General features: G+C 36.0%; 1 protein-coding gene across 2 annotated transcripts in view; it reads right to left on the bottom strand.

The window, feature by feature from the left end:
• The window catches only part of MKL2 (MKL/myocardin-like 2), a 44,367-nt gene that overhangs the window by 7,224 nt on the left and 19,815 nt on the right, over positions 1 to 17,328 (bottom strand). The window contains exons 6-11 of one of the 2 annotated variants that reach the window (XM_009703215.1): positions 16,743 to 16,921; positions 9,138 to 9,278; positions 7,404 to 7,651; positions 5,659 to 5,812; positions 2,463 to 3,491; positions 902 to 1,057 (exon numbers count right to left, since the gene is read on the bottom strand). In XM_009703215.1, the coding sequence (XP_009701517.1) occupies positions 902 to 1,057; positions 2,463 to 3,491; positions 5,659 to 5,812; positions 7,404 to 7,651; positions 9,138 to 9,278; positions 16,743 to 16,921 (1,907 nt within the window). The remainder of the gene's footprint in view (positions 1 to 901; positions 1,058 to 2,462; positions 3,492 to 5,658; positions 5,813 to 7,403; positions 7,652 to 9,137; positions 9,279 to 16,742; positions 16,922 to 17,328) is intronic. The other variant, XM_009703216.1, reaches the window with a different exon arrangement.

Raw genomic sequence — 17,328 nt, 5'->3', positions numbered from 1 at the left:
TTTCCCTAGGGCAGGCTGAAAAACCTTGTTGTCCTAAGTGATAGGAGCCTTAGAGTCAATAGCACTGATCAGGAAGCAATAGAGGTTCAAACCCGATCTCTTGAGTTCCTAATAATAGAGGTCAGCCTGGAAGAGGCTCAAAGGAGGAGAAAGCCTTTTCTTTTGGGATGACTGGTGCTGATGGGTACCAACTCATCAGTTACCATATGAACATGACTGACTGGATTGGCACTCATAGCTGTGCATCCAGTGCTGACGAACATCTGTTTTGGAATGGGAAATTTTAGATCTGGTGGTTTTGGGTAGAGAAGAAGAGAAGGATCTCTCTGAATCATTCCCTGCATTCCTCAGGAAAAGATGTATTGTAGGCACAGTGGGGTTTTGACTCATTGGGATTGCTGTCCTCAATATCTAAGTCCATAGTTTTCTTCATAAGTAAGGATGAAATCAACAAGGAAAAGTAGGAAAACTAAAAGGAACTCCTGTAAAACAATAAATCTGTGAAGCCATAGGGAAAAGCTTTCTCTTAAGAACTACCTACAAGAATCTTCCATTTTGAGCCAGTGCCAAATAAGAGAAACTGACTGGAATACCTGATACACCACTTGTGCCAAGCATGAGGAAGAATGTAGCAACGGTGGTGCCGTAAGAGGACCATTAAGATAAAAAGTCTTTAACCTTATGTATTTATTTGCAACTGAAAAATAAAGGCCTGCACAGACTAAAATTTTGGAAAGAGGAGTTACAAGCCCATTGTATCACACAGAAAAACATGGTGCAGAGATGTTAGGTGACTTGATCATTTATATATGGCGCAGATGACACATAAAAGATTCTAAAAGCACTGTCTAGAATTAGATCACACAACTATTTATCTTAATGCTTATTACTATCCACAAACCTTTCTGATTTGTTGGGTCTGACCAAGTGCATGCTGCATGATGGTATTTTGTTTTGATTGTGGCGTATGCATCTGAGGTGCTGTCTGGCCCAGGCCAGAGGAAGAAAGAGGAGCAGGTATTTGTGATGGGGTCTGTATTCCAGCTTGTGATTGAGCCTAAAGGATGAAGATAAAATATTTGCATTATTCATATCTCACAGTGAATTACATCACATAAAAATCTATTGCATAGATTATGCAGAATAGCAATAGCATGTATTCTGGGAAGGTTGAGCATTAACTGTGTATAGGAGACAAAATTTTTACTCTGTTTGGTACTGGTGAGTTCCCAGCTAAAAGGTGGCATTTATTTTGCCAACAGAGTTTAAGAAAGATAAAGACAAACTGGAGAAGGTCCAGTGGAGAGCAATGAAAATAAGAAGACAGCGAGTGAGAGAGCATAATGAGTAAGAAAGGACTGTAAGAACTGAGTTTGAGTAACCAGAAAGACAAAATGATTATGCAAGAAAAAGGTGGTTTTTACGATCACAGTAGTTTTTAATGGCCTCTGAAAGGCAAGAAGCATGTCTAACATCAGGAAAGACAATTTTAGCTGATAGTTAGGAAAACTTTCTGCAACATCAGTGAAGTGAAACACCAGAACAAGCTGCTTAAGGTTGTTACAGAATTCTAGCAGGATTTTAGAACAATTTAGACAAAGATCTGTCTGGGTGCGTAACTACCAGGAATAGCTCGTGCACTGTGGACTGTGGGGCCCATCCCCATCAGAATTTTACAGCCCTTGTAAGTATTGCTAAATGTGATGGCTAGCACATGCTAGCACCAAAGCCTAAGGCCCATAACATGCCAAGTACACACTGGAGCTGAAAGAATACTGGCATGATAACCGTGTGGGTGGCAGGGGATTTCATCTAGCTATGTCCCAATAATGCCACTAGGTAGTATATGCTTAATTCCAGCTTAGATCAACAGGTTAAACTGTTTCAGCTTGGCCAGATTACTCATATACATCTTCATTTATAACCTATCTTGATTTATGCTGTATTTATTCACTCTGATACTACCTATAATCAGCCTAGAAATGATATTTGTGTAACCATAGTTTCTTTTTATAACTCTACTGGAGTTCCTCAACCTAGCATTCACATTTTTAAATATAATGAGCCATCACCACAGAAGGAAATTCAAACATACATTTTGAAAACAAGTATACCTCAAAATAAAGTACTGGATTTGTAGCTCTCTATTACAATTTGGAATTAACAAAATGGTGGTATATGCTGATACAAATCAAAACCAACTGTTCACGGAGACAGTACATTCTAAGATAATTACTTTTCAGGAAAGAGTATCTGGGAACAAAAGTCACAAAGAAAGCAAGTACTAGAAGTTGTTATAAAGAGATTGGCTCTTAAGTTTTTCTACTGTTTTCCCTAAAGCAGAAACAGACTAAGCCTGATTTTTAAGTTAATCTTACAAGCAGCACATTTACCCATTTATACTAAATTATGCAAATAGCGCCATGCACTTTACATGATAAAAAAAATAAAAACACCTTTACCTGCAACTTTATATTTCCAACTGGTAGCTGCACTGCAGTGGTAGAATTCGGTCCCTGGATAGATAGTGGCAGGAGCAGCTGGGCAGTTCCTTGGGTAGTTAATAAAGCTTGAGGTTGGGCAACAACTGCAGTTTGCGGCTGCCTCTGTGGATTAATATAAAATTGAGAAATGGCATTCTGAGGTTCAGCTTTGGCCACAGGTATCTCCTGCTTGATAACAACCGCCTTTTTGGCAACTGGATTCTGGCCACTAGTATATACCGATTGTCCTAAAGAATGACTGGCTACAGGTACAGATTGACTTGTACTAGAGCAGTCAGTAAGAGCATTTTCATCTTTGACGGCAGCACTGAATTGCTTCTGTTCCAAAGCCACTGAGTTACCAGAAGTCTGAGAGTGTTGCTGTTGTCCCCGTTTTTCAACCTCAAGTTGCATTTTCAGTACTTCCACAAGTTTTTGCTCTTGTTCCAGTTTCCTTTTGAGCTCTTCAATCTGCTTTTCTTTTTCTTGAAGCTTGCGGTCCTTTTCTGCTACATCAAACTCCATAGTTGAGATGCTTCCACTACTGCGATTCTGATTATCATCACTCATATTTGCTCTTAGTGGTGAAGTACTTAAGAAATGGGATGGTGACATCATGGTCATCATTTCTGTGAAAGTATCTGCTGTACTAGTATCATCTGTGCTTAGACTAGATTGTTCTGAAGGCGAGGGAGATATAGGCAAAGGAGAGCTAATGTTTTCAGTATTTACTACTTTGGAGCCAGATCCAGTAGATGTTTTTTCTGAAGGAAAGCTGGATGTTGTATTAGCCACTGGTTTATTTAGTGTTGCAACAGGAAATGCCACAGTCACTTCCCCAGTGTTGTTACCTGTGGCCCCAGCAGAAGTGGTTACTGTAACAGAGCTACTAGTAGCAACCCCATTGTTATTAAGATCTTGATAGGGTTTCAGACGCTCAATAAGATCTGTTTTTGTTCCAGACACTGGTAATCCCCTCAATTTCAACTCCATTTTAAGCTCTGCTACCTGAAACAAAATAAAGCACAATAGTAAAAAAATAAAATATTAAAACTTATTTATACACCTTCTACCTTATTACATCTTAATAAGGAAAATTATTTTTCAGCATATTTGCTAGTTACTGCACCTCTGGGTTCTAACAGCGTGCATGATCCATGAGCACATTTCCATGACCTGCTACTTAATTTCACTGTTTAAGTGGTCAAAACCTTAGTAGTGTTCAGTTGTTATACCATGAATAGTAGCAAAGTTATGTTGATTTATTTCATAAATATTCAAAATGGGAAAATGAACATACAGCTCCAATTCTGTGCTAAAAACTTCTGAAGCAAACCTGTAGGCAATGACAGCACCGCAGATAAAAGCACGGAACACTAGCATGCTGAACCCCTTTGGTACACCATCAAGACAAATAAAAATTTCTCAGAAATAGATCATCAGGTCAGTTGGATGATTTCATAGAGCCATCAAACACAAAAGGCTCTCTCTCTAATTAGCAACTGAACAGTTACAGCTATGTGCCATCTGGGTTTCTTTTACAAACAGAAAAAGTATAAACAGTCAAAATTAATCTAATTTCTGATAGAAAAATGTTCTCAATTTTCCAATAAGCTTACAAAGTGAGTGCAAATGAGTGTAAATTAATTCTGTGCTTCAAAATATCAATTAAAAAAGAACAGTCACAATGAGTGGCTTCTGTTTAAGATATACAGACACCACATCTAACTGTAGAGTGTTTGGGCTATATGTATGTTAGAACCACCTCTAAAAGAATAAAAGGTAGTGACCTCAATAATATTTCAGTACTTTGCCAGTCTAGAATTTTAAATTATAGGTCTTCACGATTTGGAAACGATAAAAAGTCACAGCAATCCATTTAATATCTCTTAAGAACCACAGCGATTTTGTGTTAAATAACTGTCTACCTAACATGATTATCAGTTGTTTCCCCAAGTCTGGTATCCTCTATGCTTGCTTGAGAGTGCATTCTAATTTTTCTGTTTTTCAACAATGCATTTCTGAATCCTTAATCAGAACCGATTTAGATGATTCAGTGTTAAAACCACCACCAGCAGGTCTGAAAGTATGGCTTATGTTACTGTTACCACATTAGCAGGAATACCAATAAATTATGCAGAAACGAGTAAGTGAACAGCTTTAATCACTGCAAAGCACAATGAAGTCTGAAAAGCTTATTTCAGACACTGTTGGTTGAATTGCATTTTATAGACTTGTTTCATATTAAAAGATTGGCTTTAACTGATGACAATGCATGACTGTCTTGAGAATGTGATCTTCTGAAACATCCTTTTTTATCCCTCCAAGTCTAAAAAAATACTTGTTCCCACCCCTCAGAAACCCAACACCTCGGTAAAGGAAAGGAGAAATGAACAAACTGCCCACTAGATGTCCCTGCTCCTCTGCTCAGGTCTGGCACAGCTACGGATGGCTACTGAAAGGATCTGAATCTAATCCCCACAAGCTGCTTCAGATTCATTTTCATTAGGTCCCTCACAGTATTAATTCCTGTTAATGTATTTCTGAAGGAAGAAAATCCTATGCAATGCCTTCATATTACCGTTTAAACAGAGTTTACACAGTTATTTAGAGCTTCAAGAAGCTTTTCTGAAATTCAGTGTTCATTTTCAGATGGTGTGTTAAACTCTGGTAAAGATCTTTTCTCTTTTACTAGTGTTATTTCTGCGTTGGCTTTATAGCAGTGACATCTCTGAATATGTTATTATTAAGGCATCTTTTAATTTATACTGCTTAACTGAACCTCTTAACTGATATACTAAGATTATCATGAGGAAATTACTGTTCCAGTGTTTAAAATCTGCCTGGGCTAAAACTTCACATGAAGTGCACGTCACAGTTTACCCAAGGTATCAAATTATGTGCCTATAAAATCTGTCTGAAATTCTTCTTCCTCTTCTAATTCTTTGGGAAAGAAATTTCTAGAACATATGCATGTGAGGAGGCTAAATAAAAACAAATATTTAAGTCCAGAAGAGTGTGTACGAAAACTTTGACAACTTTATTCTAAATAGTTAAGAGAAAAGTACAGTTTTCATTGGTAAATAACATCTGGGCTTATTCCTGACAGTAACAGTCTGCAAGTTACGACCTATAGTGATGCACAGAAATGGGCAAATCCCTCTTATTTTTTTACCTTCAAGTCATCCAAGCTTGAAGGTAGAGGTCCTGGTTTCCGGCTGGGAATACTACTGTTCTGTCTTGGTGAGCTGGCAGCTGATGTTGGTGTACTGTTGTTCAAAGTATTCAGTGGCGTATTCCCGTTGTTACTCTGTTTGTCATTCAGTGGCCTTCAAGTGATAAGAGAAAGGGGGACAATAATGTCAGTGCTAAATATATTATGTTTTCAATCAAGAAGCTGTGATTCTGAATCTAGTGTCTATCAAGTTAATGAACAAACTGCTTTTTTTTTTACAAATACATATTTAACTTAAGTCATTACCATTAAATATTTTTAGTGAAACAGCACAGAGAACAAAACATAAGAGAGTGTAGCACATTGATATTTTATTTTCTCTTCAGTTAAGTGTACTAATTTGTGCTTCATAGTTTTTACTATTGTCTTGGTATCCCTGAAGGATACTATGGACTACAGAATCAGTTTATACAAATTAATCATCAGCTAGGGTAACTAGTTAGTTTTTGTTTGACATCAATAAAAAAACCCCTACAATGTTGAAGTCTGTGTACCAACCCTACATACATGTCCAATGTTCTTATATAATAAAGACTGATGTGAAGGCAGTTTACTCTGAAGATGACACATTTTTATCGGCTGTACTCATAAGAATCTCATACAAGGATCTCAAAATAATTGTAAAAAAATTTTAAAATGCCATCATTTACACTACGTACCATAAGTCAACTCTTTTATTTCGTTCAACTGATTTATGAAGAAATGTTTCTGAAATGTCAGTAAATGGAACATAAGAAGCGTGGGTAAGCAGGCAGAAACATCTCTAGTCCAAATGTTAGGATGCATGGTAATTATAAATATAACCACAGATGGTATCTTTAACTTTTCTAGCCTCGCTTGCTAAGGAAAAATAACTCAGTGAAAACTCATTTTAAAAAACCAGTTGAAAGTCATTTGAATTTAGGGTTGTGTGACTGTGGCATGTTACACTATAAGCACATCTAGGAAAAGACTGGTCTTAGATGGTGGGAATGAAACTCTACAGATAGTCAGCTTCTCATTCTGCTACAAGGTGCTGGCAGCTCTTTAAAGATTTAGTTTTCTGACTGCTTCTACCTATAAATCAGAAAGTATACTTCTCACTGTTAAAAGTGCTAAAGATCAACACTGAACAGGAACTCGTATAAGCATTAGAGATGAGGCTATAAACAATATATAAATTTTACCTAATTTTAAAAGACTGTTTCTTCTTATTTGTAAACTGCAAAAATGTGGTCTGTTAAACTGATGTAAAAAGACAATAAAAACACAGCAATAGTATGGGTCTTTGTAAAAACCATCTTCTGTACGTTTCTCTTCTACTCTGCCTACCTATGTCATATTTGAGTGAAAATGGTATCAAAACTTTATTGCTTTTGCATAAATGCTTTTAAGTTTCAAATGTGCATCTGGTCAGGAAAAAAAAAAAGTATCTGATAGGTAGAAGGTCTGTTTCCATGTCACACAAAAATAACTAGGACCACTTAAAGGCTTATCAGACATCAGGAGTATTTTATCAAGAGAACCATCTCATCACCCTGTTAAATGAGGCAGATAATACCCACAGGGATGCAAGTTGTCATTTAAGTTTTCTGGGGTTCCAACCATCTCTTGACATTTGCAAAACATGTTTACTTCTAAAGCATCAAGTCTATAACTGATGTCTATATCTTTTCTTTAAAGGACACAAACAATGCTTCACATACTTCAGCGGTGCAGGTAGAATTGTCTGGTAGTTGTAGTGTTGTTGCTGTTGGCTCAGGATCTGCAGCTGCAAAAACAGTTGCTGCTGTTGTAGCAGACGAGCATAGTTGGAGTCCATCTGCGGCTCATTTTTCTCACCTTTCTGATCGGGTGGAATATATTGATGATACTTCAATTTTTTCACTCTTGGCTTAGGTTCTTTACATTTCTTGCTCCGATGCTTATCATTTGGGTTCTTTGGGTGGCTTTGCTGTTTACAGATGGAAAAGATTGAAACAACTCCCACAGACATCTCATTTACAAGCAGTTACCAAGGTACAAAGATAAAGCATACAGGAGCACATTTACTGCAAAGAGTTGCTGAACACAATTATCCCTGCAAACCTGCTCAAAGAATTGCTTACCATCCTTGAAAAGTTAACAGGATTTACTCCAGCTGGCTTATACTGTGCAGAAGAAGAGGTCATCAAATCACAGGTTTGTGAATGTTTTTTAACAGATGGCACAATGAAGCTAAGGGATTCTGCTAGTCATGACTTGTCATTGGAAAGAGGTGAGTTCAAAGCCACTTAGCACTTTGCACAAGTAAAAGCTAGTATCTTAAAGTCCATCTGTAAACACTTCCAGGTCAGAAGTACTTACAGGTCTAGATTAAAAGCATGGACAGTCAGTCCTATAAATTACAGGATTATTCTTATGAAACTTTCAGCAGTATCCTTATTAGCAATACCTGCACATGTGGTAAAACTCCCTTCCTTTACAAGCTCTTTGAAATTATTTGAGTGAAAAGTTGAAGGCAGTTACCTAGTCATACAGAAGGTATCAAAGCAGAAATCCCATCTTAATCCATGCACATTTATTACACAGATAGCCTGTTTCGGGGGATATCTGCATTTGTCATTAAGGTCCTGCATTAAGTAAGCTGATACAAGTCCAGTGATTGCACTGATATACCCAAATTTATACTAGAAATCGACTATTAGAGGTCATCCTTGTAAATTTAACTGAGAATTAATTTCATGTAGTTAGGTAGAAGTCTACATACATGTAATCATTACACAGCTGAAGACCTTTGGCAAAGTTGCTGAAATGAAATACTATAGACATCTTCTAAGACAACCCTCTCTCTAACTGCATTTGAAAAAAAGTTTTCCACGCTGCTGGCTAGGTCAGTGCAGAAAAGAGAATTGAGTATGTTCTTCTGACATTCAAATACAAGGATACAGTAACTTCTCTCACACAGTGCGTTCTGCTTATACAATAAATGAACGAAGAAAGTAGTGCTGGAAAAAGAGCAATACTGTTCACCAGCTTGGTTACAGGTGGACTATAAATGCGGTTGCGTCTGTTCCTATTAAATTATTCTCCATACAAAACTAGATTAGAAGCAATTAATTTCACCAATAGAAAGTATAAACTCAATATTGCAAAAATCTGTTGTCCTTATTTCTTAAAACTTCCATAGCAATGCAATGCATAATTCTGCTCGAAAACTTTAGTTAACTGTACCGTAATGACTTGAAATAATGAGCCAGTCCCTACAAGTGTTAACGGTTGGTCTCAGCATACAAAAGCTTTCAGTCAACAACCCAGTATGTTATCCTGAACACTAATAAAAGTTGTTGTTAGTTATAGGCACTATAACGTTACTCATGTACTTTTTCATTAAATATAGCACTGGAAAAGGACGTAGATTAACAACATAGTTCTCGGATGCCATTATTACAGATACCTACCTTTACTAACGTTGGTCCAGGCTTTGCTGCAGATACAGTATTTGTGGTCAGGGTGGTTGCAGCAGTAGAACGTGTAATGTGCTGTTCGTTTGTAGAGGGAGTTTTGAGAAATTCAGGAACTGGAGAGGTTAAAGGTGGATACTAGTATTAAAAAAATATAAGGAAAAAGAGAAACATTAAAAACATCCACCATTTAAATAATTGAAAAAAAAAGTGAAAAGGTTAAGACAATTTACTATCATGTCAAATTCACAAAATATTTTTAGGAGAAATGCAAAAACAAGACTCTTTTGTTTCTACATGTCTACAAGTATTCTATAAAGGCACATTTTGGCACACTTCAAATACAGCAAATAAGATAAACTGGTTTCTTACCTTGACTTCTTGGTTTGCATGTGAACTACTGCATGTAAACATATCCAAAATCAGTTTTTACTAATACAGTATTTACTTCTAGTTTCACCAAAGCAAAACAGCAATTGATTTTAATATAAATTTTTGTAGTATATGATAATAAATATTTTCCCAACATTAACATTTTTTTCATAATTATTATTGTTGTTTTTTCTGCAAGTAAAAAGAATGATAACCAAAAGATTTATAACAACATACAAAAAAAGCCCTCAGGAGGGACTTCGTTTTCATAACCTTTACGCTGTTGTTTTAATTTGCAGAATTCTTTTCTCCTTCTAACATACATGAGAACAAATAAATATCATGAAAACATTTTCTGTCTTTCTTACAAAATCATAAAAAAGAGCTGGAAGGACCTTCAGAAGTAACTTCACCCATTCAAGTCAGGAACATTTTAGTTAAACTGCTCCTAACATGTATTTATCTCTGGTTGGTAGCCTGGAATCAGATTAACTAATCGATGCCAGTCTTGACTTTATAATTGCAAAATTCTTCTAGAGCTAACAGCTGTCACTAAAGTACTTTTTCTCTTGGCGTAAGGACACAAAAGGAATCATCTCTTCAACACAGTCAGTCCAAATTACAGGAAAAGGTTATGTCAAATAAATTTCTTCTCTTGTTAGCATTACCGAGTTTCATATATAAAGGCTTCTAGAACCAAATTACAGATTTTAAGAATATAACTAATTTCTATACTTGTATATGCAGCATAGTTCAAACAAAATTAATTATAAGTAAAAGGAGAGATAAGGGTTAAAAATAATTAATGGAAGAACGGAATGCATTGTTAGTAATTGTTAGCAGAGATACCATCGTTTGTTATTACTCTGCTTGAAGCAGCAACATTAAAATTTGACCCTAGACCCCCTACACGTACACTGAAGCAGCCTACTGAAGTTACAGAAAACACTGCTTTATTAGTATAGAATTGAGGCCTTCCATATTTTCTGTCTGTGAAGTCAGAATCTTGTGTACACAAGGAGAATCTTACCACCCAAACTAGTACTATCGGAAAAGCCTCTCTCGTGATGGTCAAACATTAACATAGGAAAATGAACTCCTTGTTTCAGAATGATCACACAGCAGCGGAGCAGATGTATTTTGAAGAGACAGCTTCCTATAGTATTTTCACAGCAACCACACCTCCGACTGTGCCAGGAGGTGCATTTCTTCTGTATTTGACAGCCAGCACAATTACATTAATGTGTATGTACAGTCCAGTAGCCTAAACTTTACTGAGTTTGTTCTCTTACTGTTACAAACATCACATGGGTAATTTCTGCTATAAACTTACTAAATTCCATATAGGCTTAGGACTTTTTTTATTCTTCTTTTCCTGGCACCACTACGCCTACCAGAAAATTCCCAAAAGTTTTCCTACGTAATGACCAAACTTCACTGAGCTTAACTTTGTCATATCAATTTTTTCTGTGCTGAAATTGTTTTCCGATTTAAAACCTAATTCCTTTTGTAGTGAATATCCCTCTGATGGGATGTAGTCTCCGCATATAAACAGATCTCAGCCCTTGTTTTTCTAGCTACACAAATGAATTTTTATTCTTTTCTCATAAAAGAGATTTTTCATTCTCTGACCATCCTTTCCTGTTTCTGTTACAGTTTTCATTAGTCTTTTTTGGATATAAGTAACTGGAAATGTATAGGATATTCCTTATGAGGTCTCACTAGATCCTTACAGTGGCGTGAACACTTCTACTAGAGTCATCTCTTCTGACATACTTGCAATTTTACAGAGGAAGTACACAGTAGCTCACAGTCACTACACTGCTGACCATTGCACCCCAACTCTCTTCCTCCTCAGTTTTCTCCTGAGTCAGGGTCCCCAGGTTTCCACATTCCTTTTTCAAGCGAAGGAGAGGTGTTGTGTATCTTTCTTTTTGAAAACTACTCTATTCTATTGGAATTCCAGTTCTCCCCTAAAAGCCAAATCAACCAGTTCTTTCTGCGTAATAACAATCCAACTCTGTGCTGACTATGGCTTCCAACTTTTGTTACGTGACCCATTTTTATGTCAAGGTTGTTAATGGTAACACAAAACCAGAATGTCCCCAAATCAACTCCTGCAGAGCATGATTACCAACTTCCCTTCAACCCAATACTTCCCCTCTTTCTGTCTTCTCTCTGCCAATCTCCATCTTCTCCAGTGTTGCTAGTGTTTAACATCATGCAGTATTAAATCCAGACAGATGAGATCAGTTGCATTTCCATTGTTTAAGAAAGCAATTAGATCACCTAAACAATATCCCTTTTATAAAAGCACATCTATTTCCCTTATATTCCTAACAGTAAATACCCTTTTTCTTCAGAATATGTTCTAAAACCTTGCATTCTAATTAAGTCAGACAGGTACTTCTCCCTAATCCATTTCTTCCTGTGCTCTACTATTCTTCCATGAGATTGTACCACAAAGGACTTAAATCAGTTTGCTAAAAACACTTGGTACACATTTTGCAACTTTATGTCCTGGTTCTTTTGTATTTCTGGGATGGCAATTACCACACTGCCAGTCTGCGTGCACTAAGCCCTCCGACTTTTGCTTACAATTAAATTACAATAATTTTCTCTTCTATCTCTGCATTTCTTGTATACATTTTTCTGCATCTCCAACTGTCAGCTGCCAACAGGCAGCTATAGCTAGCTCGCCATAACCTAAGCTGTATAGTGGTTTTGATCCTTCTGTAGTGCAGCCATCCAGAGGAAAAGCTCCTGATACTGCTTTACTAAATTGCAAGATTTAGTACGCTATGCCTAGTCGCTGAAACACTGCACACATGCTTGCGTTGGGGTTGTGTCAGTTTATGGTGGCAGGCTAAAGATATAAATGCCTCTATTTTTATATCCAGCTTTCAAAGTGTTTGCTCTGGAAAGCATCCGATATCTACACAGTATCTGTTATTTGCTGGACTTGTATAAGAATTGGCAGGGGACTTTAGAGGGACTTACCCTTTAAAAAAAGGGTTCTGGATGCTGTATTCCAACGTATTGCACTCCTGTTGCTATCAAGTTTAAAAGGCTTGTTCTAGTTATAGCAGTAACATTTAAAAAAGCACTTAGCTTGTCTTTGAATCAAACTGTCATGTACAGTATTACCATAAAAAGCACAGGAGAATTCTAATGATCTCATGATTTTCACTGGTTCTTAAATTTCCTTTTCCTGAAGTCTCATCTGAAAAGCATTTTAAATGTTTGATACTTCAGCTTATTCATTACATAATCTTTTTCCATTCATCATTCTGATCCTTCTTGAACCCCCAAAAATAACTTGACTTCAAACATACTATTTAGCAACCCTTTATAGGGTATGAAAACAACTCCATAATGACAGCACAACAAAACTCTTTAAAATGGAGACATCGGTAACTTAAAAAAAACCCCAAACAACAAAACCCAAACTAAACCAAACAACCCCCAAAGAACAACAACAAAACACGTACAAACCCCCCCCCATCCAAAAGAACACCCCACCTCTTTAATTCATATTGCTTGAAAATCATGGTGTTAAACATTCTCCTCTTGCCAGAGCAAATTACTTTTTCCTTACAGTAGTTTTTATCCTAAACTACAAAGGATTAATGACTACATGAAATACAAAGCTTTTTACAGACTTCCCCATTTTAGCTGCAAGTGTTAGATGAGGCAATGAACCGTGCATATCATTTACTTCATAAATTTTTAAAATCAAAAAACTAAATTAACAGGTCTCAACTTCTTAACCTGATTATTTCATAAAGTAATGTAAAGATTATTTCCTTGGAATAGATCTTCTGTTTCCAGTTACAGATAATATGATTTCGGGACCTTTTCTTCTAACTGCAAACAAGCATCTAACAGGTCAACAAGCTACAGTAAATAGAATAAGAAACCAGTCATTATATTCTGTCTCATCAAGCAAAATACTTCAGCTGTTTTGAAGATAACTGTTTCATGTCCAGAACGGTGAGCACCACAATTTGATCTGTTTAGAATGGTGTGGTTAAATGCCTAATCCTTACCAGATGCAAATACATCAGGTTAAAGCAAGTTTTAGGTCATCAGTCAATGCCAGCCGAAGGTTCTCAAAGTTATGTTACATCCTTTGAGGCCTGGAAATGTGTGGAGGAGGAAACCTCGAAAAGAACTCTGGCTACACTCCACTGTTTTCAAAACATTCTTTGTATTTTATGTGTAATAAAATGTACAATTTGTCAGAGGAAATTAAAAGAATGAAGGAGCAATTTCCCAGATGCATCTCCTGTAGAGACGTGCTGTGCTGTTATTCTTTATTTCAAAAGGAGCAACAAGGTAAGCATCTGTTTTATTCAGCAGAAGAGCAACTTTGCATTTTAGATCTGTGCACAGAAGGGCTGTAGTACGTTACGAAATCCATAAGCAAAGGCTTGAAGTTGTATCTGAAGTGTTTTTTCAATCACATTCAAGTGCTCTGTTACTTTGCTGCTGCAATCACGTATTCATCTTATGCTTCCTACTTGAAAAGCTTTTTGGCAGGTATTGCTTTTGAGTATTTTTATTTAACTCTCCATTAGGAACCTAAATCTTTCCTTAGGAATCTAATTTAATGCAGTTTGTTTTTAATTTATTCAACACAAATTACATTCTCTCGACATGAAACCCAATTCACATCTTAATCTGTCTGTTAGGGAACAATGAAAGAAAACGGATGTGCTGTACTTTGTGTCTAGCATTGGTTTTGAATATGAACTTTGCAATACTTTTTCTGTCTACTATAGTAATAAGAAAACTAAGGAGAGTAATTCCAGATCCTGAACTACTCAGTTGTCAAGTATCCATGGTTATTGAGACAATACCATCTTGGGAGCACAAACAGTATTTATCTCATATTTGACTGTTTAATTTTACATTACTTTATACTGTAACAACTCAGTCAGTTCTGTCTTATCTTTTGTTCTTAATTTATAAATTGCAGCACAGTTCCCTGTGTAGAGCCCTAGCTTTGCTACAAATCCTCTGAGAGTTTAAATATGTAAATAAATGCATTTTCCAAAAGAATGCTTAATAAAAAGACAAAGCATGAAAATAATCTGAACTGCAAAGTTATGCATCTTTTTCTTTGTGTACTGGAGAAAGTGATGAAGGAACACACTTAGGAATTCCTCCTGGAGAAAATCCATTATAGATCACAGTCAATCAACATTAATACCTGAAGAATATTACACATTTGTAATAGTATCATTCACATATTAGTCAAATTTTGATTCACTCTGAAATTCTTTCAAAATAAAGTATTTTAATGTTTGCGTTATACAAGCTAAACCAACTTATTTTTACCAGGTACAGGCTTGCATGAAATGAAACAAGTTAAAGTCCTAAAGCTTTTGAATTTCCATCAAATTCACACTTCCTGCTTAAAGACTACTGCTCAAATTAATACAAAACATTTCAGCTAATTAAACAAAAATGACATTACCAAAATTTGCTTATACACACCTGGTATATCGATACCAAGTACACAAAGCTGAGTGCAATATTATTAAACTGCTGTCATTTGTAAGTCACTTTATATATATAATACTGTGATGAAACCCCAAGTCTTTCCACTAAATAATGTAGTGAAGTGTAAACATGGATAGTATGGTAAAATGTATCAATCTGAAACATAAATTATTTTTCTGTGACAATACAGCTGCTTTCATTTATGTACAACAGGAAAATGGGCTTACTAGGAGAAAGAGTAGTTCAGGATCAGGGACATTTCTCTAGCATACACGATTGCTCAGCAGACATACTTAAATTTGATTCAACAACAAATTCAGCATTGATCCAAGGCAAAATTTTTGTTACTCTTCAACACATAAACTAATGGTTCCTCTAGGCAGGTGTAACTTAGAATATAAGCACAATTTGTCATTTACTTAGCTCAGTCTCAAATGAACAAGCTGTTAATGAGTGGAGATGAGTACTGTTAAATCTGGCTACTTTGGAGTTCGCTGACCATTCAAGCTTGTTGCCATCAGACAACGTATGACGACTTTGCTTGCCTTTCCGTCTCCTGGAGCCTTACTTGGGTCTTTTTCTCTATCCAGAGTATCCAAAGTTCCATGAAAATTGCAGAAATCTACTTAAAAGCAAAGCCTTCTCCACTTAACTGGGCTTAAGTTAGTGAGTTTAAAATTACTAGCTGAGGTATGACAGAAAACATCACAAATAATCTATTTAAGCTAAACATAGTAACCTTTAAATAAATACATATATTCTCATTAATTAGTAAACTTACTGATTAACTCAAAGGTGAAAATAAAGACCTGTGAAGCAAGCACTGTACAAGATATTCTAGAAAGCATCCAGATAACTGTATGGTTATGCATATAACCCTGTGTTTTCAGTAGCTAATAGAAGATAAAAGAAATTAATTTGTACCACATGATGTTTGTTACATTACTGTTTTGGCAAATTATTTTACATCAGCACTTGTATAATATGTTTGAAGATAGGGTAGGCGATGTTACTGTCCATTTGAAATCACAAAATTAAATTGTTGTAAGAAGAGTTCTCTTTGAAAACTCATTTTTGCAACTCTTATGAACATAAAACAATCAAGTGTTTACATTCAAATCCACTGTTCTTTAAATCCTCACTATAAAGACAAAATTTTATCTGCAATGGCAGACTTAGTTACTTTCCTTTCTTTGTAAATAACTAAAAACCTCATAGAAAAATCAAGGTAAAGGTTATTTTCATTTCTTAAACAGTGAATTCCTTAGGCAGTATTTAAATTATGTGGAAAACCTTTTTTTTTTAAATGGACTTTTCTGGAGATAAAGGAACTGACATTGACTGTTGTTGTTTCAGCTAAGTTTAATTCTAAATGAGTTCAAGACCTTGCCCAGAATGAAGACAGACATTAAGTAATCAAAAACAGCTGGAGTAAACCACAGATACGACCTTTCAAACAACTTCTGCGAAAGCTGTAGATCTTCTACAGGCCATAATGAATTTCATTTAATTTATGGCTTTACAACAGTCTGTGGGAATTTCATCATTGCCAATAGGTGAGCCAGGGTTCTACTCTATACACTCCCAAACAGAAAATAGAGTCCCAGACACTCCTTTGCAACAGCAAATGTATTCAGTCCATGTGAAACTATGTCCCATTTCTATAGTGCCAGACCAAAAAACATGCTGTGAAGATTTTGTTTTGGCATTTAAAAACTGTACCTGTGTTGACGTAGTAGCATTTGGTGTTACGGGTGATGGCGAGTCACTTGTTTTTGGCTCACCAGGGGAAGATGCTGAACTTTCTTGGCTGGCTGGCTGATCTGGTGATAAAGCATCACTGCTGTCTTCATCAAATGAATAATCATCCAAAGCTTGAGGATAATTCTCTTGTCCAACTGCTAGAATGTTTACAAAGAAACAAGCAAAACAATTTTTTTTGTAGCTACACAAATTAGACATTGGTGGCAGAATAATTGCTGGAAAATGTTCAGCACAGTCTAAACAGAGTACCTAAGTATTTATTGTGTTTTTAATATAATGACAGCCATATTAAATCATATTCAAGGAATTGATAAAACTAAGTGCATAGCAGAAGTTGTTTTAGTAAGAGATTAAAAGGTATGTTCAACGTACGTGGAGTGCACACAGACACCTATGACTGAGTAACTGCCACATATGTTTGATAATTCTGTAAAAATTTGTAAGAAACAAGTCTTTGAAAAGAGAGTATTATACTCCAACTATATACTTCTAACTTAGTTTCAAATAAGAATAGGATAACTTTAATTAAATTACAACAGAGTTT

The sequence above is a fragment of the Cariama cristata genome, unplaced genomic scaffold (genome assembly GCF_000690535.1).
Source record: "Cariama cristata isolate BGI_N322 unplaced genomic scaffold, ASM69053v1 scaffold39606, whole genome shotgun sequence".
Taxonomy (NCBI): Eukaryota; Metazoa; Chordata; class Aves; order Cariamiformes; family Cariamidae; genus Cariama; species Cariama cristata.
This window is presented reverse-complemented; position numbering and strand designations above follow the sequence as displayed.